The 26,359-nt window shown below is 50.4% G+C and overlaps 10 protein-coding genes across 10 annotated transcripts in view, besides 2 other annotated features; 4 read left to right on the top strand and 6 right to left on the bottom strand.

The window, feature by feature from the left end:
- The window catches only part of UA08_07208 (hypothetical protein), a gene marked incomplete at both ends in the record, with an annotated part of 3,915 nt that extends 3,027 nt beyond the window's left edge, over nt 1-888 (bottom strand). The window contains one exon of the mRNA XM_020262124.1: nt 39-888. Coding sequence (XP_020117593.1) covers nt 39-888 — 850 coding nt within the window. The remainder of the gene's footprint in view (nt 1-38) is intronic.
- A 780-nt stretch (nt 889-1,668) lies between these two features.
- On the bottom strand, nt 1,669-7,171 carry UA08_07207 (hypothetical protein; the record flags this gene model as incomplete). The annotated part of the gene is made up of 5 exons (XM_020262123.1): nt 1,669-2,220; nt 2,292-6,287; nt 6,348-6,520; nt 6,584-6,907; nt 7,009-7,171. 5 exons carry the CDS (start codon nt 7,169-7,171, stop codon nt 1,669-1,671), a joined length of 5,208 nt encoding a protein of 1,735 aa, XP_020117592.1.
- Nucleotides 7,172-9,005: 1,834 nt separating this feature from the next.
- On the bottom strand, nt 9,006-11,047 carry UA08_07206 (hypothetical protein; the record flags this gene model as incomplete). The annotated part of the gene is made up of 2 exons (XM_020262122.1): nt 9,006-10,930; nt 11,002-11,047. 2 exons carry the CDS (start codon nt 11,045-11,047, stop codon nt 9,006-9,008), a joined length of 1,971 nt encoding a protein of 656 aa, XP_020117603.1.
- Nucleotides 10,259-10,345: a repeat region (Identified by RepeatMasker using a combination of RepBase library and repeat library created with RepeatScout).
- A 720-nt stretch (nt 11,048-11,767) lies between the features above and the next one.
- On the bottom strand, nt 11,768-14,071 carry UA08_07205 (Mitochondrial division protein 1; the record flags this gene model as incomplete). Its single annotated transcript, XM_020262121.1, has 5 exons — nt 11,768-12,037; nt 12,099-12,937; nt 13,004-13,210; nt 13,281-13,878; nt 13,988-14,071. 5 exons carry the CDS (start codon nt 14,069-14,071, stop codon nt 11,768-11,770), a joined length of 1,998 nt encoding a protein of 665 aa, XP_020117602.1.
- Nucleotides 14,072-14,843: 772 nt separating this feature from the next.
- Nucleotides 14,844-15,811, top strand: UA08_07204 (hypothetical protein; the record flags this gene model as incomplete). The annotated part of the gene is made up of 3 exons (XM_020262120.1): nt 14,844-14,914; nt 14,995-15,640; nt 15,734-15,811. The coding sequence occupies 3 exons, from the start codon at nt 14,844-14,846 to the stop codon at nt 15,809-15,811; spliced, it is 795 nt and encodes a 264-aa protein (XP_020117601.1).
- Nucleotides 15,812-15,915: 104 nt separating this feature from the next.
- On the bottom strand, nt 15,916-16,934 carry UA08_07203 (Protein bcp1; the record flags this gene model as incomplete). The annotated part of the gene is made up of 3 exons (XM_020262119.1): nt 15,916-16,476; nt 16,538-16,774; nt 16,851-16,934. The coding sequence occupies 3 exons, from the start codon at nt 16,932-16,934 to the stop codon at nt 15,916-15,918; spliced, it is 882 nt and encodes a 293-aa protein (XP_020117600.1).
- Nucleotides 16,935-17,484: 550 nt separating this feature from the next.
- Nucleotides 17,485-18,005, top strand: UA08_07202 (hypothetical protein; the record flags this gene model as incomplete). The annotated part of the gene is made up of 2 exons (XM_020262118.1): nt 17,485-17,647; nt 17,716-18,005. The coding sequence occupies 2 exons, from the start codon at nt 17,485-17,487 to the stop codon at nt 18,003-18,005; spliced, it is 453 nt and encodes a 150-aa protein (XP_020117599.1).
- A 125-nt stretch (nt 18,006-18,130) lies between these two features.
- UA08_07201 (hypothetical protein) lies at nt 18,131-19,642 on the bottom strand (the record flags this gene model as incomplete). The annotated part of the gene is made up of 1 exon (XM_020262117.1): nt 18,131-19,642. The coding sequence occupies one exon, from the start codon at nt 19,640-19,642 to the stop codon at nt 18,131-18,133; it is 1,512 nt and encodes a 503-aa protein (XP_020117598.1).
- Nucleotides 19,643-19,848: 206 nt separating this feature from the next.
- Nucleotides 19,849-19,921: a repeat region (Identified by RepeatMasker using a combination of RepBase library and repeat library created with RepeatScout).
- Nucleotides 19,922-20,315: 394 nt separating this feature from the next.
- Nucleotides 20,316-22,937, top strand: UA08_07200 (hypothetical protein; the record flags this gene model as incomplete). The annotated part of the gene is made up of 1 exon (XM_020262116.1): nt 20,316-22,937. One exon carries the CDS (start codon nt 20,316-20,318, stop codon nt 22,935-22,937), a length of 2,622 nt encoding a protein of 873 aa, XP_020117597.1.
- A 1,191-nt stretch (nt 22,938-24,128) lies between these two features.
- On the top strand, nt 24,129-25,280 carry UA08_07199 (hypothetical protein; the record flags this gene model as incomplete). The annotated part of the gene is made up of 2 exons (XM_020262115.1): nt 24,129-24,263; nt 24,336-25,280. 2 exons carry the CDS (start codon nt 24,129-24,131, stop codon nt 25,278-25,280), a joined length of 1,080 nt encoding a protein of 359 aa, XP_020117596.1.
- Between the last annotated feature and the right edge of the window lie 1,079 nt (nt 25,281-26,359).

The following is a 26,359-nucleotide window of genomic DNA, read 5'->3' as shown; positions in this document are numbered from 1 at the left end:
GGGGGGGGGGGCACGAATGACGGTAGTAGAGCGCTTACCTGCAATTACCAAACGAGTTCCTATCCGATCTTCCTTAGAAAGCCCATTATACGCACGAATCGCCAAATCAATACCCTTTTTGCGCTCGAACCGATTAATGCTCAGAAGAATCTTCTTCCCATCCCATAAAGTCCCTTCCTTCACAACTTCCTTTTCAAAAGAAAGCGCCGACGACTCCTTCGTATCAACACACGGGTAAACAACCTTGACATCTCCCAACCGGCCCGATCCAAAGACACGCCTGACAACCCCGCGCGTAAACCTCGAGTTCGCAACAACCTTGTCCGAAGCACTCATCGCCCACCCTTCAAACCAATCCAGCGGGTATCGATAAGCCTCCTTGAGCAGACACAAAGCCAGATTACCTTCATTGCGCCGCGCGAGCAATTGATCCGGGAAATGGCAGTAGAACAGTATCCGCTGTTTACCACCTGCTGTCCGCATATATCGTTCGCCCAAGCTCTTCAGTATGGGCACACAAGCCGGTAACTGGTCGATAATAAACACGTCATTCTGATATTTTTCTTGCCCACTCGAGGTAGCTATCTTTTTCCCCGTCCGTCCCATCTCCGCCAGCACAGAAACAGTCAAATGTAACTGGCGCAACGAAGCCATCAACAAATGAAACCTGCCAAATAGCAATGGCGGGAAGAGCGTATTTCCGCGCACCCGGACATCAAGCGTGCCATCCCGCGCTTCCTCAAAACAGTGCGATTTGTCGCGGTGCGATGTGTAGATGGTGACTTGGTGGCCACGGTTTTGGAGCGCGAGAGCGACGTCGATGATGAGGCGTTCGGCGCCGCCGATGCCGAGGTCCGGGTGGATGATGATGATGTTGGATCTGTCCATTATCTTTTCCTTTTCTCTTTTGTTGCCCCCTACTCTCAAACTTTTGTGTTTTAGCCCCATTGAAGGGGAAAAAGGGAGTCAAAAGCCAGCCTGTCATGATGCACGCGTTGTCCCCGACGTCATGTGATAAGGCCCGACCTTATCGATAGCACTCACACTTAAGACTTTATCAAGTAGATGATTTACCATACGAACTAATAAAAAAGATAATCTATATTTTGCATTGCTAGAATGCTAATATTCAAAGTTCAAAAAAGAAATTCAACTGCTCCCACCAACGTCATCCATGGTCGTCATTTGTGCAGAATGGCGAAAATATTGAAAATAGACAAGAAACGAAAGCGAGCGTAAGAATCAAGGGAAAAAAAAAAAAAGACTAAGTACAGACGCAAGAAAGCGGAAAAGAAATATTTCGTGACAGGGTTTTGGAACATGTGAGGACGGCGAATGGGGTATGGTATGTATAAAAAAAGGGCGGGGCGAAGAGAGAAATACATTCAATAAGAAGAGAAGAAGAGAGGGGGATAAAGACGATAACAAGGGCATTGTACATCAGGCTTTGAAAGGGAGCCTGTATCGTTCGTACGTACAAACAAATATCGTAAGGGATGGGGTATGACAAGAAGGAAAGGTATGTGAGAATGGGTCTTGGTAAGAATGAAAACAAGACAAAGGAAAATAAGGATAGTCACAATCCCTTTTCTGTTTTTTTTCTTTCAATGTACAGGAGTTTTACAGATATACTGAAAGAATACAAAGAGAACAACCATAACCATTCGCTTAGAAACAGTTGAGGGTACTCTTCTTCTTCTTCCTGTTGATGGCGTTCATCCGCTCTTCCAGCTGAGCGCGAGCAGCTTCGGCTTCGCGGCGAGCACTGCGCTCTTCCTCAACAGCTTGCAGAGAGAGACGGGTAGAGTTGCGCTCCTTTCGAAGGGTCTGAAGCTCGTCTTCTAGTTGCCAGGCTTTCTTCTTCCAGCCTTCCATATCGGCTTTAATCTTGTTGCTCTGAGTCTCTAGATCCCCGAGCGCCTCTTCCAAGGTGGCCGTGAGTTGTTTCTCGGCATAAAGATGCTTCTCAATCGTCTTAATGCGGGCTTCTTGGTCCTCCATTAATTGAGTGCTGACCAACTCCCGACTAGTATGACGAGAGCTGGGCGGAGACATGCTGGTAGTATTTCCAGACGCAGTGGAAGCAATATTGGGCAGAGGTGGAAGAGGGATTGCCGGTGGAGGAGATGGAAGTGATGTATTGGAAGTACTTTTGCGAAGATTGGTGAGAGAATTGGTGCGATCCATTGCAGGGTCGTTTCCGTTGTTCTTGAGCTGGAGCTGTCTCACAAGTTAGTTCTTTTTTTTTTATCTGCTTTATTAAAGAATAGGGCTGACAGATATAATCTTACCTCGAGCTGCTCAATACGGACTTGATAGGTTTCAATTTCTCGTTCAAGGTTAGAAACCTTGGCATTCGCATCTTCAAGGGCTTGCATGCGTTCGTTCTGCATGACAGAGAGACGATTGTGGTGCTGGTCGAAAGTGCTGGTAATCTGCTCCTCCAGTTCTTCAACAAGGCGAACGCTCTTCTGTTTCTCAGCGGTGATGTCCTCAATTGTGGCATCCTTTTTCTTGATAAGTTCGTCCTTCTCCTTAATCCGTTCCTCGAGGGTAGCAACCAAGATTGCAAGTTCCGTGACCTTCGATTCATGTCCAACAGTTGTAGCCTTTGGCTCGCCGTCAGCAACACGTTTGGTTTCAAGCTGGTTCAGAAGACTCTCATTGGCATCGATCAGATCGGCGTATTTGCTTTCCAAGCTACGCTTTTCAGACACAAGGTCTTCAAGTTGATCGGAGATAGTCACGGGCGTCACTTCAGTCTCTAGTACCTTGGAGATGGATTTCAGCAACTCCGTCAGGTCATCCTTGGAGCCTGACATATCGGATCTCAGAGCTACCAGGGCTTCTTCATGCTGAGCATTCAGCTGTTCGATCAAGGAATCGTGTGCAGCTTTGGCCGAGTCTGCAGCTGCGATTTTGCTCTCCAAATCAGATACCTGCTGTTGATGAGCATCCCGCAAGGTTGCCAGTTCCTGCTCGTGGCTGTCAACAAGAGCTCTGTGTGAGTCTAATTGATCCTCAAGCTCAGCTATCCTTGACTGGTAGACCGCCGCGGTGGCATCACTGGCCTCCTTGGTGGAGATATAGTGCGTTAATTGATCTTGAACAGCGGCATGAGATGCCTCGAGATTTGCAATCGTGGCTAGATGAGTTGAGATGATAGACTTGTGCTCATCAATTTCTGTGTGCAAGCTTGCGACTTGCGACTCTTGTCTCTTTCTTTCCTCCTCGATTTCCTGCAACAGGGTGGCCTTCTCCCTCGCCAGTGATTCCGTGGAACTGGCATGTTGGGATTGAAGGGCGTCAACTGAAGCAAGGGCAGCCGACAATTCAGCGGCGGTTTCCCGTAGTTTTTGCTCGGATGTTTCCAACGAAATGATAGCAGTTTCATGCCTGCCTTTCCATTCTGAAAGTTCAGTTTCAAGCTGTGTGAGACGAAGCTGAGACTCCTCCGAAAGGCTATTGGTGTCAACAGCGTGTGACTCGGAATGGGATGATATTTCCGCGTTGAGTTTCTCAATCTTGACGAGCAGCTCTTGCTCTCGGCTGTCGTGGGCTTCCTGCATCTCCTTCATTTGGTTCTCTTGCTGGAGTATCTGGTCGCGCATTTGAGAAACCATTGCCATATCCATCGGCTTGGCACCTTGCAAACTCGATCGTTCCCGGGTCAATCCAGAGATGATTGTAGCCTTCATTTCCATCTCTTTCTTGACGTTGGCATTCTCAGATTCCAAGGCTTGGATGCGCTCCATGCGAATATGAAGTTCATGCATTGCTACATTTAGATTCTGCTCAAAGTTATGCATAGTCTCCGGACTCTGTTCAAATTCTTCAGCGGCAATATTTCGCAACGCAGCAAGAGACCTATGAGCACGATCCACTGTGGACATTAGGTTCTGGCTTGTCATTCTGCGAATAACTGATGATCCACCTGAAACAGGAGTGGTAGGGGACTGAGGAGTGCGAGACTTCTGCAGGTCTGTCTTTAGCTGCTCCACAAGAACAAGAGTGTCGTCGTGTTCGGCTTCCAATTGAGCATACTTTTGGGCGACGAGATTCAGACCCTCCTCGTGCTCCCGTAGAAGCTGTCGCAAAGTCTTGATCTCATCTGCGGATTGCGCGTGAACGCCATTCTCCAGAGGTTCTTCTTCCTGTATAGACATAACTGTAGTATCAGAAGTGTCCTGCGAGATGCCCGACTGCTCTACCGAGGATAACTCCGAAGAGAGCGATCGCGAAGATGAATGTTGTCCGCCAGGGTTTGATTCCTGCGTCTTCATGTTGTCTAAAAAACTTTGCGACCGGGGGCTGTCAATAGGGGTGTCGGCATTCAAGGGCGCCGGAGCATGGCGACTGAAGTCGATCTGGTCTTGCATTTCGGCCATAGTCCGCAACGCTTCTTCGTACTTCGCAGCAAGGAGATCGTATTCGTTCTGCGTCGACTCGTGTTGTACCCGAAGGTCTAGCAGTTCCTGTGTGACATTGTCTAGTTTTTCAGCAACAAATTCAGACTGAGCAGGGCTCTGGTCGAAGTCTTTGGCAGGCTCTTCGGTTTTGAATGCCTCGTCTGCAGCATCGACCTTTTCAACAGGCGTCTCCAACTCTTCTACCTCTTTGAACGGCTCGGCTTCTGTAAGCTCGTCGGCCAAATCGTCATCGTCACCCTCGGGGATAGCAGTCTCCACTGCTTCTGTGAGAATATCAAGCGTGTTTCCACGAGTCCGCATTGTCTTGTTACTGTGGGCCGGGGGAAGAGGTTCAGCTGCACGAGCTTGAGATTTAGCACCGTTTTGTTGAATGTGGTCCAGTTCATAGAGAAGGTTATCCAGCTTTCCTAGGTTCCTCTGGCGGTCAATGACATGCTCTAGTCTGTTTATCTCACGTTGCATTAGCTCCATGTCTTGATCAGCCTCGGCGAGGCGTTCTTCGAGAGTTGAAATGTAGTCTTCACAGCCCGCCTCATTGTCGCGTGCCCGAGCAATTTCCTTGCGCAGCTCATTGACAAGCGCGGAATTCCTCTCGTCACCAGTCGACTGACCGTCGAGTTTGGATTCAAGATCGTGGAGGTAGTGTTCTGTGTTGCTCTCACGTTCCATCAACTTCTGTACTCTCGCTTGTAACTGTGCGTTGAGAGTCTCCATGTATGCACATTTGCTTTCTCGTTCAAGCAGAGAGCTTTCTGTGGTAGATAGGGAGGACCTAGTATTTGATAGCGATGACTCCAGGCTCTGAATGGTCTTTTCATATTCGAGAACAACCTGCTCCACAGATTCGGCAAAGGAGTGAGACCGTTTCAGTCTCTCGACGGAACTGTTTTCAATAGCAGCCGCAAGTTCATCCGGGTCTTCAGTATGAAGGTCCGAAGCCTTGCTAATCTCTGAGATCAGCTTCGCGTGACGTTGGCTTAGAGATGTGTAACTTTCTTGCATATCTAACAAATGATTCTGAAGTTCCATTTCCCGGTCGCTAGAACGTTCGCCTCGCTCAGGCAGGACGACGCTCTTCCTGTCCCCGGCTTCGGAATTGCGGATCTGCTGGCGCAAAAAAGCGATTTCGGCCTTGAGACGCTCAATGACGGCTTGTTTGTCGCTTTCATCTGTGACTTGCTGGATGCGGGGCTTGCTCTGAATGGCTCTGGCTCGCTGTGCGTACTGCACGGTGTTTAGGGTCTCACTCAGATGAAACTCGGCCGGAGTAACGCAGGCAACCATGTATGTAATTGCAGTTCCACCGAGCGAGTCCTGGAGTAGACGGGTGAGTTTCGAATCGCGATACGATACATGAGCACCAGACTGTCGAGAAGACAATTGCGAGATGACTTTTCCGAGACTGGCCAATCCGGCGTTAATGGAGATACCTTCTTTGGCCCTCTCGCCCGAGGCGCCTGTATTCTTGAGTCGTTCACTTCCGGCAAGATCGACGAAGTGAAGTTTGCTGTCCACAGTAACTACGGCGTCGGACGATGTGAGAGCCTCCAGGGGTACAGACATGCGCTTCTCTTTCGCAGAGAGCACCGGGGCCGGCGACTTGCGCTGGACCAAATTCAAACTGAAGACGGCATGTGAACGCGAGGATTTGGCGTTGATGGCAGTCGCATCGGTTTGGCGAATGCTCGAGCCAAAGTTCAACGCGCCGATCAGGTCCTCAAAGCAGTTGATCTCCACCTGATGGAGTCCAGTCAAGATAATTCTGCCTTTGGCATCTTCGCGGATAGTGACATTGCTACGATCCACGACAGGTGTGGAGTCGGGTACAAGGAGATCTCGTAGGTGTTCGTTGTAAATCTTTATTACACGTCAGTTGGGGTGGTTAAACAAATGAAATTGTAGGAGAAAGAGGCGTACTTCAACGTAAGTGGCCTTCATCTGCCAGTTTTTTTCCAGGGGAGACCTGTTGAAGCTGTGTGGAGAACTTATTGAATATCTCGCGGGAGTACGAAGGCCGGACGACTGGGTTCGACTATGTTTTGGGGCATCGAGCCTCTCAAACAATAACTGGGCCGCGCGGGGAATGATTCCTATACAAGAGGTAACATTAGCAAAAACGGGCATGCACTCCGGTCTCGTAAGGAGAGTCGTACCCATGGCATGGTTATCATTCTGTTCGCCGGGTCCAGACGTTCCCATTGTATATGATTTACCAGCTCCAGACTGGCCATAGGCAAGGATCGAAACATTGTAACCCTGCAAAAACGAGTTGACGCTGTCACTGAGGTATTCCCATATTCCTTCCTGGTCGGTGGTCTCTGGGAAAACGCGATCGAAGACAAACAGCTTGCGCCCCTGGGGAACGTCCACGGCCAGACTGGTAGGCGACGTCACATGGACCATGGAGCGCTGAAATCGCTGTGGAATTAATTCGTAGCCTGGATCGGTTGGTCGTAACGGTGGTCGCACACGCACAGCTAGGAAGAAGAACCAGTTAGTATTTAGAAAGATACAAATAGGAAATCAACCCCGGAATACAGCTCTAGTGCAGTGTTTTTTAGTTTTTTTTCGTACGTACCGACTTTGACCGCCGTCTTGCTCTCCTCGTCCGATGCGCGGCTGCCTCCAGGCCTGCTTCCTATACTCATGCGACTCATGCTCCTGGGCGGACGGATAATAGCACTCATAGGCCGCGCAGTCGGGGTGGCGCCTGTTGGCGACCCCGGTGGAGAAATGGTCATGTCGACCAGCTTCTCTGTGTCTCTTTCTCTCTCTCTTCTCAGAAATCAAAGCACCTCCGTGGGCCGGAGCCAGATGATGACTGCGGGACGACTTCCGATGCAACAGACGATGTAAGCGAGTCGATCTCCTCCGGACGTCGAGTATGGCGCAAAGAAGGGGCTCGGGTCATATCATAAGGAAGCGAAAAGGAAGGGTTGGTGTAGTTGTGTGGTTGACCCCTTATCCACGGGAGCAACCGCGCAAGAACCAGCGGACCGTCCGGTGGGAAGGTGCAGCAGATGTGGTCTGAGCGAGCTGTCAAGCGTTGCAGGACAACAACGGGACAGAGAGGGTCATTCGGCGGGCTCGAGCCTGGTGGTGGTGAGAGCAGATGGAGGAATAATACGGAGTGGCCTAAGGCGATATTGATAATATTTTCCAACTCCCAAGCAACGAGGCGAGGCAGGCACAGCGCCGGCCAGGGGAGAGAGCGAGCGTAATAATAATAATTTTAGGTTCCGGCGCACCTTCAGATAGCAGCCGATAGCGCCAGGGGTACGCCGCTAGCCGAGAGCGGTTAGCGGGACACGGCACTGTGGCCTGTCTGCCAGTCACTCGTAATTATGTATTGCGCTAGTATTATCGTGTTATTTATTATATAGTGATACTATATTAACGATTTTTTACACACTTCCTGTGCTCAATTGTCCAGGTAAGTAGCAGCCAAATGCAGCCCGGGCGACTATCGCGAACCATGGTTTTGGTACGGACCGATCCGTGTAACGTCTGCCACGGAGTAAATATTGCATCTACCATCGTATACGACGTTCTATCAATATATTGTATACTGTGTAGCTAACTAAGTTAACTAACTAGTTAGCTAGTCAGTTGCTGCATTAATAATCGTTCGGTAGGCCTTGATATTTATTGATCGATATTAAATTACACGTCCTAGTCATACGATTACACACGGAATACGCGCTCCGTATCCAGTGCATTGGCATACACACGCCAATTCACAATTGAGCTCAGTCGTGTCGATCTCAATGCGCAGTTCGTCGTGATCCTTGGATATTAAATCTTCACACATGGGTACGGAAGTAAGCATTATATAAAATTGAATACGGAGTACGGCCTGTTGATCGCTATATCTACGTATTCGAAGCGAGTCAAGATGAACTAGTCTCTAGATATGCTAGACCAACCAGCGACTTGCAAGCCTACGCTTTTATTCAAGTTTATTTGTTTGAATTTGCTACTAAAGCGAAACTAGACCAGAAATTCTTTTCTTTCTTTTCTTTTTCTTTTTCCCTCTCCCTTGAACAAAGCTCAACGGTCGGCCGTCACCGTGGAGCCTAGAGTCAACTTCAAACAGCCGGTGCTGGGGCTAATGCGTACTAAGCTGTAGTGTAGTTAGTTCACTTGAGAAAGTTGAGTCTCGCCAGCTTCCGAGTCTGCTCTGTTTAAAATGTTGTCATGGCAAGGACGAAACATGCCTTCTAGACCCTTTCCCTATAACCCTAGGCTGCCGCAAGAGTCTCCGGTGTCCACGGCGTATCGCGGCAGGGGTTGCAAGTGCATTTATTAGAAATTAGACTTCCCTTGGACATGCTCATGCTCTGCTCATAGTTCAATAACTAACTAGGTCCAGACTGGTAGAGTCAGACGAACCTGTTCATCGTTAGGTTTGGACTAATAGTCTTGTAATTAGATTTCAAGGTGGAGAAGAACTGTCTGTCTGTGCAGCCCTATCCTATTCCCATAAAAAGAAAACAGACAAAGAAAGAAAACCCAAACTCCACGCTGAAACAAACGACAATTTAAGAAAAAAAAAAACAAAAAACAAAAATAGCATCAAACATGCCCGTGCAATTTCACCCGATACAAACACGTATGATTCCCTCCCCAATTCGAGCTCACCCGCAGCACGACCTTGTCCACCCGCAGAGTCGGATAGTCGATAAGCGCATTGAGCGCGAAATGCTGAACCGCGTCTCCCGTTCGGTCGTACTCCCATTTTCCGAGACGGAAGTAGGCCGGTCCAAGAAGACGGTCGTTTGAGTATGCATTTTCCATTTCGGATGGGTACGCCTGTCGTAGCGTCTTTAGAATTGCGTCGAGTAGTGAGGAGAGTGACGATGGCGAGGAAGTAAAAGAAGGTGGTGGTGGTACAGAAGATGATGGCTGGAATAGACCAAACCAGCCAGAATTTTTGGTGCTAGAAGCATCATTAGAAGGAGGTGCCGGCGGCGGCCCGGTGTATTGCCCATGGAAAGGTCTGAAGCGTGCCCACAGCTCCATTTCACGAGGCGCAACACTCGGGTCCAGGGACGCACTGGCCGGGATATGTTCGACAACAACCTCGTCGAGGATCGCGCGCTGTCCAAGTTCAAGCGCGAGTTGCGCTTGCCCCTCTTGTCCTGGCGCGCTGCACCAGCAATCGCCAATGTCATCCCATGCTTCCAGTGCGACTTCCGGCGGATTGGGTAGCGGCATATAGTTGCCAGAGAGGCTCTCGTAGAGACGGCGAGGCAGAGTTCTCCTAGTACCAATGCTGGGGCTTGTGAGTAAGGGGTCGACATGCGTTCCTAGGCCTGGCGAGAGGAAGTTGATTCTCGGTTCGAGTTCGGCAGGTACTGGGCTCACAATTGTTACCTGATCGACCATTTGTCTCTGCTCATAGGATAGGCGATGAATGTCTTGGGATACAGAAGAAATCTGCACGCCGAGTTTATCAACCTCATTCGATAGCTGCGTGATGAGCCGGTCGTCGGTGCTGTTAAATGTTGGATAGGGTTTGGGCTGATGCATGAATGGATTATTGTACTCGAGATGATCTCTTAAAAAGAACATCGTAGCTGCTAATAATGCGACAACCAGCGCCGTCAAAACTGTAGCAATTAACAGAGGCCACTTTGTTTCACCTTTCTCCGTTGGCGGCACTGTAAATGTAGGTGGGCGGCGATGTCTGTCGATAGGAGTCACGGGCCGGTCAGCAGTAGAGGGTCGCACACTTCCAGCCACGCTCTCGTCGACAGACTCGTTGTGAGCAGTCGATATGACCGTCTTCGCAGCCGCAGTTCTTATCTCTGGAGTCTCTGACTTTGCGTCGTTGTCGTTGTCATCATCATCATCGTCGTCGTCGTCGTCGTCATCATCTTCGTTATTGTTCACAGTATTATGAGTGGTATCATTCGTCCACGTGAGCCCAGAAAGCCGCCGTGGAGGCGCCCTAATATTCCGACCTTCCGCAGAGCCAGACTCACGGGGATAATCATCCGGCCGCGTACGCTGTAGATTATCTCGATGCAACTCGCGCTCCAGCTGCCAAGATATCACCGAGTCGCCATCAAAGGGATCCTCGGCCTGCGGAGAACTCACAGCAGGCGAAGCAGCCTTCCTGCCGAGCCCGATAGACGAAAGACGAGGATATCTAAAAAACGAGAACCCACGATCACTCTGCTGCTCTAGAGCATCACCATCGTTTTCTGTGGCAATAGCAGGATTGAGAGACGGGGCTGATGGAGTAGACGCTGTTGAAATTGTCCGTTGAACAGGTGGTGAGGGAGTGATGCTAGAATGGATACTGCTTTCCCTTGCTCTGCTGTCACGCCCTTCTTTTGTAGGGCTTTCGGACGCTGCACGCAGTGTCTCATGAAGTTGCCTGGCGTCAGGGGTGGTGGCGCGCAGGACTATGGAAGGCGACGGAGAAGCACTTCCTACCTCCAGACGCTTTGAGCGTCGCACTGGAGAACCGGGGTCCAGGGCATATCGTCGTCCTGTTTGCAGGCTGTTAGTGTGCAAGGCCAGAACCGATGGGGAGAGAAAAAAAAAAAAAAAGGCCACTCACCCGACGGACTGTAGGCGGGGTCTCGACGAGCATTCGGCTTAGGCATGACGGAAGCGCGTATTCAATTCATAACCTAGTCTCATGAAAAGAAGACAGTCGTTGGATAGGTTATTCACAATGGATTGGATTGCCGAATGGTCAGGCCAATAAAAGCATGCTGGTGCGGCCGTCCGTGATTATGTACAGATAGATGACTGCGAGGTTGAGATGATCGCAAGCGTGTTTCATGTATGCAGTTCACAGCATTGCCCGCAAACAATGAACGATATATCGCCAGTTCTCATCTGATCATTTGATTGGCTGCGATGCCTTGAGGGTTGATGCCCCGAGATTTGAGGCCAAACTTCGACACCGAGGTGGATGGTAGTTAGAAAAGCACCGCAATAGTGCCTTGGTTGAATTATTTTGCCCAGGAATTGCTGCCTCTTTTTCTGTTGACGAGGGCAATCACGGCGAGGTAGTTATGAACTCGATGCTGTCGACGCGTGAGGCGGCGGACTTTTGTTGTCTGCCGCGTCGGGCGTGGTGGGCCAGTGCATTGCTGCCTGAGGCATAAACAACTAACTATTGTTTCAATTCGGCAAACAAGGATGAGATGTTGATTCCAGCTTATGTACTACAATAGACCCCTCCGCTCTCTTAAACATGCACAGTCCACCTCCATGAGTGCCCAAAGAAAAAGAATAAAATGAAAGGACACAGTTGTTACAAAAGCTAGATAGATATACATTCGACATATACGGCCACCAGTCTATCAGATTAGAAATTAGCAAGTCCAGACTCCAACCGTGCCATCCTTGCGGCCTTCAACGAGATAGCCGTCCTTCACTCGCACTCGTTCGACAGTCGCTGCGCTCTCGCTGTCCTCAGCTGCCCCTGCACCGCAGTCCCAGTGGTGGCCGTCGGTCTTGTCGTAGACCTTGACGACGCTCTCGCCGGCTGCACTCGCTATGCGGCGAGTGTCAAACATCATGCTTGTGATTGGGTTGTCGTACGCAAAGGCGTCATGAATTGACCCCGTGCGTAAATCCCATATCTAACGGACTGTCAGCATATTCATGGGAGAGGAAGGGGGAGGAAAGGGAGAGAAAACATACCCGAATACTTCGATCTAGACTGCCAGTAACCAAATGCACGTCATCGAATTGTAAGCACGTAATAGGCCCGGTATGCCCGACTAGACTGCGATGCACCTGGCCACTACGGAGGTCCCATAATCGAATGATTCCATCAGCCGTACCACAGGCCAAGGCAGCGTCGAAGAATTGGACAGCGCCGACAAAATCCGCCGATGCGTCCGGTAAGCGTCCCGTCGGACGCCATTGAGAGCTGCTCAAGTTGGCTGATCCGGACGTCGATGCCTGTGCTGCTGCCCAGAGGACATCTAATGTCTGCACGCACCGCCCCTTGACAAGATCCCACTGTCGCAAAGTCTTGTCCGCTGAGCCGGAAATCAGAGTGTCTCCACGGAAATGGAGGGCTGTGACCTCGTCAACGTGGGCTTCTAAGGAAAATACTTCGCAGTCAACCATGTTCGATGCAAAGTGCGATGGCGACAGTGCTGTGGCTACGTCTTCGGCGTTGTCCCCATCTTCAGCATCTTCCCTCACGGCTTTGTTGATGCGATCGGTTTGCGGGACAGGCTGCGCTCGACTGAGATCCCATATGCGAATGGATGCGTCCATGGAACCTGTCGCGACAAGGTTGTCCTCTACCTGCAAGCATCGAACAGAGGCATGGTGGCCTTCCAGAAATCCAGTACACCTTCCAGCATTGAGGTCCCACACGCGAACCGTATCGTCCAATGCCGCACTAACCAGTGTGCCAAAGGGATAGTCAAAGTCGAGGGCTGTGATTATATCGTTGTGCGCAGGTATTTCCTTTATTGCAGTGCCAGGCGCAAAGTGTTCATGTAGAATTGGCATAGATTTCTTCCCTAAACAGATTGGGTTTTTATTAATTAGCCCGCTGCCCTAAAGACTTCTTAAGGGTGACTACATACTTATTGATCGTACTTTGCGACTTCGCGGTGAAGGTGTCGGTAACTTCTGATAGATGGATTCTGACATGAACGACGCATCAAGAGCCGCGTCTTCCGAAGCTTCCTTCGCATCGGATGCTGGCGTGGCTTTGGCAGCAGCTATATTTTCTTCTTTCTCTTCTTCCTCGTCTTCTTCCATATCCTCTATTTTATTATCCAACTCGACGACTGTCGGGTAGCTAGTCAGTATAAAAACAGTCCAAGTAGCCACGAGAAGAGGGAATCAAGCAAAGCCTACTTTGAGTTTCCAGCTCGCCCTCGTCCACCTCCAAGCCCGCCAGACGATCCAAAACTATTTTCCGCATATTATTCAGATTGGCGATCTTGTTGTCTATCTCGTGAATCTCTGCGCTGCACATATTCTTCCGCACACCCATCATCTCCAGACGATGGTTCAATCGCTCTCGCTCCGTCTTCAACCCACTTTTCGAAGAGGGCAGCGTTTTGCCGGAACCCGCGTCGGCAAGCTGTTTCTGGTGCTTTGAGCCGCGTCTGCGGTGCGATTTGTGGTGGGGATCATGTTCTGGTTCGGGGAGAGAGGCTTGAAAGCCCTGGAAAAGAGAGTAGCTGCTGTTATCTTCGGGGATGTTGAAAAGGAGCTCTTCCGGAAGCGAGGAGAGCGCTCTCGACTGGATCTCTGCCGTCGACAACTTCGAGCGTACCAGATCCGTGGGGGTTGTCCGCGTCAGGGAGAACATCCGCCGCTGCACAGCAGGCCGGCGTAGTTCACGATGAATATCGGTCAAGGCATGTTGATAGTGAGGATCGGAGGCGGGGCCCATGAAATGGTTGGCTGTAGACGTGACTTTGCGGCCGAATGCTTCAAGGTGGCGCGTCTATCGAAAATGAAGCATAAGAGTTAGTCTCTCGCTGTTCTTCTTTTCTGCAGCTACTTCCCCCTCCAGTAATAAGAAAAAAAAAAGAAAGAAAGTTGCAAGTATGTACCGTCAAGCCAGTGCCCAAAAGAGAATCTTCCGAATCTGGGTCCCACGGGCCCTGGGGGTATTCATCGTGCCGGTATTCCTCCATCTGGAGGATACAGCTGTAGGGGATACTCCGAAGCCCCTAGAGTTCCTCGGCGCAAAGAGAACGGGGGTGTTTGGCGGTTGGTTGTATCATGGATGAGTTGTGAAGATTGCTGGCGGAGCTTGTCGATAATAATAATAATAATAATAAATTGGGCCCTTTTGGCCGAGATGCCGAAAGCAATTTACACGACGGGTGTAATATTACGCTGGTTTCTGCGGCGGACAGGCGGTTACTTTTGAAATGATACGGTATTGTACAGATGTCTACAATGAGGCAAGCACACGAGCAGGTTAGTCGAAGAACTACGCGCTGGCCATAGCGATACTACGTTAGAAACTAACTACAGGGGTCTATTCTACGAGTATGAACATGCAAGTGTTTATAGGATATACAGCCCTAGACGAGATTCTAGATTCTAGAGGAATGCTTCCTGCTTTCAACCTGAGGCACCGATATCGAATCGAGTTTCTATGTCGCTGAGCATCTCGACTACCTACTATTCACTACCGACTCGCTTTATCTATATCTTGTCATAAACTACGTGGTCTGGCCGTGAGCAGCATGGAACTGCATGTTGGACGGACTGGAGCACAAGCGCCGGAGTCGGAGGGGGGTTTGCTATAAAGATGTGTCGGAGTCATACTTTCTCCTCTGAACATCATCATTCTACAATATACCTGCCTGCGTGCTTGCTACAATTTTTATACTCAGTTGTCTGTTTATCCAATTGTCTGATTTGTTCGATTTACCTACCCCCAATCTGGACCCAACCATGGATGCCGCAATCGACCTCACAGACCGCTCCAAAGCTCTGGACCTGAGCAACATACGCGCGCAGCTGATGTGAGTTATATTGTCAATCCAGATGAGCTGCACCATCCATAAGTGACAGGGCAAAAAGAAAAGATTGACAATAAACACAGTCGCCTCGAAGACACCATCACCTTCCACCTCATCGAGCGGGCGCAATTCCCCCATAACAAAACCATCTATGTCCCCGGCGGCGTGCCCATTCCAGGCAGCGACCTGAGTCTGATGGACTACCTCCTCCAAGAGCAAGAAAGGATACAATCTCGCGTACGCCGCTACGAGTCACCAGACGAGCACCCATTTTTCCCGCAAGCGCTCGAAACCCCGATCCTGGAACCACTACAATACCCACAAATCCTATGGGCAAACGACGTGAACGAAAACGAAACGATCAAGAAGCGCTACATTGAAGAAATTATCCCCGCCGTCTGCCCGACGAATCGGGTTGACCGCGGTGCTTCACAGGAGAATTACGGGTCGTCAGCATCGGCCGATGTGAATTTGTTACAGGCGCTCTCGCGGCGTATCCATTTTGGCAAGTTTGTGGCCGAGTCGAAGTTTCAGCAGGAAACAGACAAGTTTGTGCAGTTGATCAAGGCCGGGGATCGCCAGGGCATCGACGAGGCAATCACAAACATGAAGGTGGAACAGCTGGTGCTGAAGCGGATCGAGACGAAAGCGCAGACGTATGGCAGTGACCCGGTGCTGGAGGAGTACCGTAATAAGATTGACTCGGAGGCTGTTGTGAATATGTACAAGGTTAGTTTTTTTGGCCCCCCTCTGGATATATACTATACTGGAGGTTTTCTTTTTTCTTTTTTTTTTTTTTTTACTTGGCTAACATCGATCTAGAACATTATCATTCCCATAACCAAGGTGGTTGAGGTCGAATATCTCATGCAACGGCTGAAAGGAACGCAATGGGAGTAACTAGCATTGAAGCGCCAACAAATAATATGTTGTGTGAATGAATGAATCTATTTTTTTTTTGTTTTTTTCTCAACTACTTATAAACTATCAGAGAAGCAAGAAGTCTATACCGGCGGCTTCAAGTAATCCGTAATCGCTTTAACGGCATCGTCAAACTTCCCTCCTTCAATTAACATCAAACTCCCAGCCGGCTGAATGCCGAAATCTTGAAAGGCCCTCTTCGCATCCGACGCACCCTCCGCCTGTTTATGCGTATACTCGAATTTGCCATGGCACAAAGTATGCTTCTCAAGTACTTCGTCCTCTGGATGGAAATAAAACCTGTCACTCGAACTTCCCGCCGTCTTTTTCTTCTTCTTCTGCGGCCGCGATTCTTCGGCGTCTAGTTTCGATTCCACTTCTTCATAGGTCTTGGACAGAATCAGGTAATGCGTGAAACTATAGGGTTCTTTCTCCTCTAGCGCCCAGGCGATCTCCTCGACGAGCATCGAGTACATTGGCGGGACTACTTCGGAGGGGATGTTGATTAGGCGCTCGGTCAGAATGAGGCCGACGGCTGGTGGTTGGTCGGTGTTGGAGAGCAGTCGCGACAGAGCGGCGAGGGACGGGTTTGAAGACGCCTTTTGCGCCAAATATTTGGTCAGGTCTTTGATGACTTGTTTATCCTGGTATATTTTATTAGACTTTCTTCCCCCCTTCTTTTTCCCTTCCATTGGATGGGTTTACCTTGTGCTCACTGATATTCAGAACGGACAAAAACGCATATGGATCCGTCTCCTTCCCATCTACTTTCACCGTCGAACCAAGCAAAGGCTGTGACAGGATCAAATCCGCCAGCGCCGAGATATCGAACAATTGCGCATCGGTATCGAAAAGCTGTCGCAGCAGAGTCTTGAGGCCGTGGAAATCCACCTCGGGCTGCGGATCGAACCATTCAAATTCGACGTTTATAAGTTCTGTGTCCTGTGGTATTGTCATGAGGTAGGTTAGTAAACAGTAAACAATAGTTGAATTACGAATAAAATCTGCAGATATATACCGACTCGCTGCCGCTGTCGTCGTCTCGGCGATCAGACATGGAGACGTCATTGTCCGCGTCCTTGAGGCTTTTGCGCTTGGCCATTTTGTTTTTTCTTTTCTTTTCGTCTGTTTTCACCGTTGCAATTGAGGAATCAACACGCAACAACATAAAAATGAGACTGAAAAACTTCTATCTTATCGGGGGCGGTGAGGAGGGGCACATTCCCTATCCCGGGAGGGGGGTTCATGATGTCAGACAGAACAGAACTTAAGTTAGTTAACTAGTTACTCATAATAACTTAACTATACATACTCACATATTACTATGGATTGCAACAATCACAGCGTACGAGAAATATGTAAAGATGGAAGTTCTGATGTCAACACAGCCTTAGTAAGCGGCGTGCCTGTCAAGTCAGTGACCTCAGCGACTTCTCAGGCAGACCCACGCTGAGGTCACCTCATCGTCACAGCAGACATTCTGAGCCTGAGGCTGCATCGCGGCCTCAGGCCTTGCGATACAACTATATAAGTGCATCTTGCAGTCTCCCAAGCTGATACATTCAATAACACTCCCTTCCCTGCACACCACTCCTACATACCCTACATATACCTATACCTATACCTATACCTATACCTATACAACAACCAAAATGGCCGCCGCAAGATCCACCGGCTCAGGCTCTGCCACCTCCAACGTCGGATCGCGCCAGATCTACGAAGCCAAAGACCAACGCACCGAGTCCAGGGCCGAAGTCAACGACCGGGAGCGATACAAGGAGGGCCAACAGGGCAGTCATCTCGCCAACGACTCCAGTAAGTTCATTTCTTCCTTCCACACACCGTTCTGCTCGTCCACAAGAGTATTGTCATCTCGCTCACAGGTGGGTCTTGTATAGAAGATGAAAGATCCATTGCCAACCGTCTCGGCCGTGAAGAGCAACGAACACGCAAGGACGAGGTACCCGTGAATCCGCAGGCGGAACTGAGTAAGAAGGACCCGACGTTACCGGTATGTTTCTTTGAGTGTACTCTTAAGAAAGTGGCCAGACGTGCTAATCGGGTCGATCCCCAGGCCAAACTTCATGGGAATAACCCATCAAAAGGAGCACAGATCGATGCTGAGCTGAAAAAGGAGGATGAGCAAAGGCTGCGGGAAAAGAGCGGTAAATAGACCGGCTTGCTAAAGAGAAATAATTAAATGCATTTATGTTAGTGGTCTAATAACTATTAGTGTACAAGAAATGTATGATATATGTTCGTCAGTCATCAAAACATTAATAATCAGTGGGACGCCGTCTAATTGTCAGTAAATTGAAGATCGTCGTCATGAGCATTCTCAAAGACATTCCGCCAATGCCCCTGAATATTGTCGCATACTCCATGCTTAGCGGCCCATGCATGAAGCGATGTCTCGTAGTTGCACGCAACCCATTTGACCTCTTCCCAATACGCCTTCTCGGCATCATAGCCGAACCTCCTGATGACATCCGCGTTATCGGTCCATAGTCGGCCCGCGGTAGGGGGGGGCATGGAGGCCGGGACGCTGCCGTCCCACTGATATCCAAAGATATTGTCGCTGGCATCGAACTTGGGATGGCTTGCATGGATGAAAAACACACGAGGCGCTTTCCCCGCCGCGGGGTCTTGCACTCGCCATTTCCCTTCCTTGGTCAAGGTGAAATCTTCAATGGGGTCGGCCTGGGCTACCGCAGAGATAGCCATCTCGCCGCCATCAACGACATGTCCCAAAGCGCCAACCCGTTCACTGACTGGGTAGACGGGCTCTTTCAAGGCCAATGCTGCTTGAAGAAAAGTCTCCTTGTCTCCCTGTCCGGAGGCACCCTGCAACAGCAGGGCAAAGTAATGAGACGGGCCGTGATAGTTGTAGTAGGCCGCGAGAAGAAGGGTCAGAAAATGCTTTTTCTTGGAGATGAGAAACACGCCCGTCTTGGTGGCGGCGCGCAGAGTCATGGGGGGGATGTCTTGCTGCGAGATCTCATAGAAGAGCTGGGAGGTAGTAGAAGCCGAGAAGTCGGGCCACGTTACCAAGCCCGTGGAAGCGAAGGGCTCTGAATCCAACAGGTCCTCCACTCGATACAGTGGGAAGCAATCGGCATCCATCCAGACGACTTCCTCGAAGGACGAGAACAGCACGGCAAAGGTGCGGAACTGGTAGTGCTCGATCTCCACGCCCTTGTGTTTCGTGGATCCCAGCAGCGCGGACAAGACCACGCATTTGGCGTTGTATTGAGGCAGGACTTTTTCGCACAGGTGATTCTCGTACTCGCTCGAATCCCTCAGGAAGACCTCGACCGGCAGGTTTGAGTTGCTGCGACGGAGCATGCGTAGCTGCGCCAGGAACAGCGGGAAGTAGGGGCCGCCCGCCATGGACACCAAGCCTCGCGACCCGGGGGTGTGGATGGGCTTGACCGATTTGGCGGAGCGGATTTCGTCGACGAACGCGACGTGCGCCGACTTCATGGTCTCGCGATGGGCAGCAGGGAGCACGATGAGGTCCGGACGCGGACTGGACTCGAGGGCATTGAAGGGGGTCGGGTTGGCGAACCCGGTGATTTCGGGCGACGGGCAATCGGGGGCATGGCGGTCGAGGATGTCGCGGAACGCAGTCCAGAAGGCGAGCTGGCGGCCGCGGAAGGGGTCGACAGGGGACTCGGTGTAGTGGGCGTCGTAGAAGCGGTTGCTGGACGACGGCTTGCCGTAGATGTAGATGGAGAAGATGATGAAGAAGAGCGCGGCCAGCAGGAAGCACAGCGAGCGCAACCGCCGCCGGGGGCGCTGGACAGCCATGGCCGAGGGAGTCAGGACTAGGGCAGAGGGAAATGCAGAAGGTTGTTATTCAATGCATGCTCTAGATGTATAACGAGGCATAAAAAGTCTTGTCTTCTCCCCGGGGCCGTGGCGTGCGCACTGATGAAGGTTGGACGCGGCCCACGAGCGCCGGCAGAAAGATTCAATCTGCTGGTTAGAACCGACCCTGGCACGCACTCTATCTACATCGCATACAGCAGAGCAGAGCAGAACAGAGCAGAGCATGCATAGCATGCATAGCATAGCATAGCACGGCATCTACTAGCACTACAGACTACGTGCTGGAGCCACAAATCGGCGTGCTGGCATGCAATAACTGCGCGTATGGCGGTTTCGCCCGTACCGAGGACGACAGCGAACAGCACCGCATGAGCATGAGCATGGCCGCCGGCTGGCATCGGCCTGGCTGGCGGCCTAGCGCAATGCAGGATAAATTAGAAAGTAGAACTAGGAAAGATTCCGTGCGCTCGTGTAGTTAGTTATCTCTGGCAGGCTTCTGGCCGTCTTCTAGTGTGCTGCTGGCTATCTGCGCAGTCTCCGCAATTCCACCCTCTGCCGTTTCGTCCCACTCTTCTTCGCTCGCTCGCTCCCTCTTTTTCCTGGTCTCTCTCTTCCTCACAGTCTCCTCAATTGCATGCCAAAGTAACGCGCCATGTCGGGGGACGCTGACCCTCCAGCCGCCGCCCAGCACCGCTCGACGGCATCCGCCGCTCCTCGCAAGAGACGCAAGAGAACGACGGCCGCCGGCGGTGCAGCCGACGATTGCTTCACCTGCGCAGCGTCCGGCCTGAAGTGCGACCGCCGCCGTCCGTACTGCAGCCAGTGCCTCGACCAGGGCAGAGACTGCGCCGGATACAAAACCACGCTGACCTGGGGCGTGGGCGTGGCCAGCCGAGGGAAGCTGCGAGGCCTGTCGCTGCCGGTCTCAGACGGCACCGCCAGCCAGCCCAAATCTGCGCTCAAGGCGCGCAAGCAACTCGACCATCCTCCTGCTCGCCGCAAGAGATCTGCCACAGGCTCGCCGTCCATCGTCACCCCGTCCGAGACCGAGACCGATCCGTTTGCCGTCACTTCCTCGCCCGTTGAGACCTACCACCAGCCAGTACACTGGCCGCCGCGGGTTTCTCAGCCTCCATTGGCACTAGACACCTTCCAGCAGGTCAATGACCACGGCGTTGTGTATCATGGACCGGCAGCTATACAATTCCCCGCAGATGTCTTCCCCGCGGCCGAGTTGAGTCCTCAGCATACGTCGCCGGACGTTCCGAGTTCAGCCTGGGCCGTTCCTTTAACCGCGACATCGACTTCCTCGTATCCTGGCTCTAGCAGTATTCCTTATGCCCCTGAATATCACCAGCCCGACTATCAAACCGGGTTCTATACGCTGCCCCCTGCCGTGGCAAGTCACCGGTGTTCGTCTTCTCAAATCAAACATGAAAACGAGCTGGAAGAAGAGCATCTTCTGTCGCTCGTCTATGAGGATCATCATCCTCATCATCGATATCCAGTGGCTTCGTACAGGCAGACACAGACTTCGTGGCACTTTACCCAGAGTCCTTTTGCAAATTCGCTGCCAGACATGCTCCTGGAACAGTCCGTCGGCCGGACACCGCGAATGCGGTATTTGATTAGCTACTTCGCAGAGGTGATTGCCCCCGTGATAGTTGCCTTTGACCGGCCCAGCAATCCATACCGCACACGGATTCTGCGACTGGCACATCATAGCGAGACGTTACAGCATGCCATTGCAGCGCTGTCGGCGAGTAACATACGGCAAAGACGAGAAGAAAAGATTCTCTCCACCGAAAGAACGGAGCAGGCTCGAAAGTCATCCATGGCACACCGAGCGCTCACCGATGCGTCGTTCCAGGAACGACATGGAATCAAGGATCTAGGGACAGAGAACCGCGAAGAAGTCTATCACAAATCCGTGGCGATCAGATCGCTCAACTCGCTACTTGCAGATCCCTCGAAGCGACATAGTGACTCGGTGCTGGCGTCCCTGTTGGTTCTCTGCCTGTTTCACGTGTGTGAAACCGGCGTTGCTCAGTTTCAGACACAATTTGCCGGCGTCCGGAAACTTCTAGCCATGAGACATCGCAACAACATGGCCGAATCTGAGGAAGCCAAGTGGTGCACGAGGATGTTTACATGGTTTGACGCCATGACGGCCACCATCAATAACCGCGAAGGCCAGTTGCAAGGCCTGTATCTCGACAAGACCTGTTTGTCTGATGAAGAATGGGCCTTGGAGAATCTGGCCGGTTGCGACGGTCGGCTGTTCAAAATCATGGCACGGCTGGGCCGCTTGAATGTATTGAGCCAGAATCGCCCGGTTGATCCTTCGTATAACATCGATATGCCGGTTTCCATGCCTATTGTGCCTCCGTCGTTATCCCACTATCATGCTGTTCCCAGCGGAATCCACACAGCGTATGCACCCTCGTCGTATGAGAGCCCTCAAACGGCGCACAGCGGAGATACAACAGAATTCTGGACGGAATGGCACTCGATCCGCCAACAGCTAGAAAGCTGGCGACTCGATCCGACGACCCTGTTAGCCAGTGGCTACGACGTGAATAACCTCCCTTTCCAATCATCCCCCAACTCAAACGACTCTCTTTCATCCTCAGGGACTTCCGGATCCACCATGGGATCTTCCCCGACAGCGCCAACTTTGACTGTCTCATCAAATAATCTGGCTGATCTTTCCAACATCTCCGAAGCATTCCGGTATTCGGCCTTGCTCTACACCGAACGCGTCGCGCATCCAGATATCCCATCGACCCACACACGCATTCAGACATTCGTGATTACGGCAATGCATTACATTGCCGCAGTCGAATCAGATGTGTACCTTCTCTGGCCACTATTCATCACAGGCTCGGAATGCGTCTATGAAGAGCACCGCGCAGCGATTCGAAATCGTTGCAAGGACATCCAGAAGGACTCTGGTTTTTACAACAACATCTCATGTCTCGAATTACTCGAGAAAATATGGGCGCGCAACCCAGCCGTGAGCAGCCAAAATCGATATTCTATGCCATATCATCCTCATCCTCATCCTCATCCTCAACACCATTACCAGGATCTTTATATGAATCATGGGTACTCGGGCAGTCCCGTCTCGAACATGCGTGCCCAAACACGAGATGTTTCACTATCTTCTGCTCAGGGGTTCGTATCCGGGCCCAGTCCTCCAGATGCCCATGGGTTCAGATGGCAGAGCATTATTGAAGCGGAGGGGGTAGATGGGGAGTATATAGTTGTCTAGATTTTCTTTTTCTTTTTTCTTTTTTTCCCTTTCTCTCTCTTCTCTTCTAGTCAATATTTACGGATATGTATGGGTGTGGAGTTGCAGGCATTGTCAATATCAATGATATCATAGTATATATTAGTATATAGTCGGTATAATGATCAACGTTTATCGCTTCTAACAGTAAGATAGGACTGCACTAAAAGATTCTCCCGGTATACCACCTATGATACCATGCTCCTGCCAGCCGCCTTTCGGGAGAAAAAAATCCAGCACAGATCAAAAAGGCGGTCTTGGTAGAAGGATCTCTCGAGGCGTGGGGTCTGGCATCGGTCTCGCATCTTAAACTATCTTTGTCGAGGAGTTTCACTCTCTAGCTACGCGGATCCAAACCATCCGGCGAGCAGCGGTGATCCCGTGGCGATACTGACTGGGTGCATCTGCATACTTACTTTTTCCATTTAATACGATGTATATAAAGAGCGGACACCTCAGCCTGAACTCAGGAAGCTCTCTCTCATCTCCATACCGAGAATCACATCGAACACAAAATACAAATATCCAAGCAAAAATAGCAATGGAGGCTTTTCAGGGACTGCCTTGAACATGCTCTTGGTACTAGCTATCAGGCGCGAAGAAGATTTTCCAAGAAGTATATATTTATATGCTTGAATGGAAGTACTAATTGAGCAGGATATGTTATATTTCATGATAGTCAACCGCCCGTCGCAGGAACAGCTGGATTGATCAGCGGGCTATAGAATAGCATGTCTCGATTCAATTTATGTTCTTTTATATTTACTGTGAAGATATAATACTATAAGTCATGATAGATCGTCGTGGTGTATTATACACTCTTTCTTTATGTATGCCTAGCAGGCAGTTCTAGCCCTAACCTAACATAACCCGTATACATATATACCGATATACCGATATGCTGTATGCTGTATGCTGTATACTTACCTGGTCAATGATCTAGAGTCAGAGATCTTGTACTAGACATATTCGGCACTTCCATAGATCATCAACCTTGAATTTGTCTTATGTCCTCGTAGACCAGACCAACACCGAACAGAACACCGAATGCGAATCACCGAATCACCGAAGGACGAACAAAAGGACTCAAATCCACCAAAGACTTTGGAGTCTTGTATTCTTCACTAATATACACATTTCCTCCTTCCTCACTTATATATAAGGCTCGTCACAATGGTACAATTCAACGACCCCCATGCAAAAGTCTCGCCCTTATACATGTTTCGCGGCGCTCGCAACCCGCCAGCCGAAACCAGCAAAACATTCGATGGGAAAACCGTGCTTGTGACTGGATGTAACACGGGAGTTGTAAGTTAATTTCTTCTCTTCGAATTATTTATTTTATTTTATTTTTTTTTTAAATTGATCCAACAATCCCAGGGCTACCAAGCCGCCCTGAAAATCGCCGCTCGCAACCCGCAAAGACTCATCCTGGGCACTCGCACAATAGCCAAAGGCGAAGCCACACGAGACAAGATTCTCGCACAAGTGCCGACCCTGGATAGGGCACGCATTGATATTTTCGAGATTGAATACGCTTCTTTCCGCTCTGTGTGCGCCTTCGCCGACGCAGTCAAAGCCTCCACGCCGACGCTAGACTGCGTCCTGCTCAGCGCGGGCGTCGCGATGCCAGCGTACGAAACGACAACCGAGAAAGGCGTCCCGGGCAGCTGGGAGATGGCGCTCAAAGTTAATGTCCTGTCTGCTGCCCTGCTAGCTATCGAGTTGCTACCGCTGCTTAAGCGGACGCCAGGAAGTATACTCGAGTTCGTTGGGTCGTGCGGCTACTGCAATGTGACTAGCCAGCAGCTTGCGCCTATGCTGGAGCCGGATACTCCTGCTGCTGCTCCTGCTGCTGGAGATCTAAAGGTTCTAGAATACTTTAATCGTGCGGATCGCTGGACTATGGAATCCGGGTACTGCGAGCCCAAGCTGCTGCTCATGTTTGTGCTCCAGGGACTGGTAGAGTCTCTCGGTGGGAGCCAGGGCAAATTGCCTGGATCTTCTTCCGGTTCTACACCAATCCTCCTAGCGTGCTGTCCGAACCAGACCAAGACAGATCTAGGCCGGCATTTCTCGTTTGGCTTGCGCTTATCAATGAAGTTTTTCAATGCGGTGGTTGCCAGGACGGCGGAGCAGGGGAGTCGGGTGCTCGTGTCCGGGTTGACGCTGGGCGAGGAAGCGAATGGGAGGATGTGGATGAATGATCGGTTCGACGATTTGTCGCCTGGACTGACGGCCGAGGAGTGGGAGAGGCTGCAGAAGAGGGCTTGGGGGGAGATTGTGCAGGTTTTGACGCAGTACAAGCCTGGACTGTCTATCTAGAATAGAATGTAGGTCCTTCCTGTTTAGGAAAATATATACATATACATGTCCTAAATATATTTATTCTCCTACGCCGTTACCGTTTGGAAATACGATAAGGCATTGAACGTTGATAACTGCGGTTTTGCGCTGAAGCATGACAGCCTAATGTCGAGTGTGCTGCATGAACGCCCAACAGGGAGAATTCCAGTATTGTAACATGTAATACATATACAGATCAATTCTGATGCTGATATATTTCAATATGCTTGAGCCACCAGCGACCTAAATACGTAGGCTGCAGCCATTTAACCATTTCTGATGGTGAAAACGGTACGACGAGACGGGCTGAGCCTTTGATCAGGCAGCACGGAGGGGTAAATTAGATTAAATATATTAAGCGTTAGAAGGCCCTTCAGCGGTCTCTAGGATTATGGTTAGCACTACTACTTAATACCAGGCTAGATCACGCTAGAAGGCCGAAATTGACATCACAAACCGGTTTTTCATGGCGGCCCTATGTATGCACGTCTACAGAAGCAGGCAGACCCTTTGTGAATATTGTATATCCAAAAGCCTTGCTTTTATGGATAACGAATATGCAGGCTAGAGGCCAATGGATGCTTATGCATGGTTTAGTATTTACGATGCATACAAACAAGCATGCATGAGAGCCCACCGGACTCGCACAGTCCAGACGCACATTCGAAATTCGAACTTGAAAATGAAATTAAAAATGCAGCAGATAGTAACAAGAGGTAAGGGATGTTAAGATATTAACATTATTAACAGGGAAGATGGTAGTTTTTTCCTTTTCGGGCGTGTCACGAGACAACCCTAACCCTAACCGAGCAGGAACGTTCGGTTCGTGCCCAATATGGATAATCCTCCATTCATCTGTCTGACTCGCTATGGACCATGTTAAAGTTAAACAGGCGCACAATTACGCGAATAGTCGGTGAGTTGACGAGAGAGATTAAGAAGATGATGAGTATGAGAGGACACGAGTAATGCAAAGAATGGCGCATCTGCACGATAGATTCAGATAGAGTTCAACGACTGTCGCGAGGCGGTCAGGCAGGGTGAGCTTTGCAGCGCCC

This window comes from Talaromyces atroroseus (assembly GCF_001907595.1).
Source record: "Talaromyces atroroseus strain IBT 11181 chromosome Unknown scaffold_10, whole genome shotgun sequence".
Classification (NCBI taxonomy): Eukaryota; Fungi; Ascomycota; class Eurotiomycetes; order Eurotiales; family Trichocomaceae; genus Talaromyces; species Talaromyces atroroseus.
Note: the sequence above shows the minus strand (reverse complement) of the source record. Positions and strands in the feature narration are given on the sequence as shown.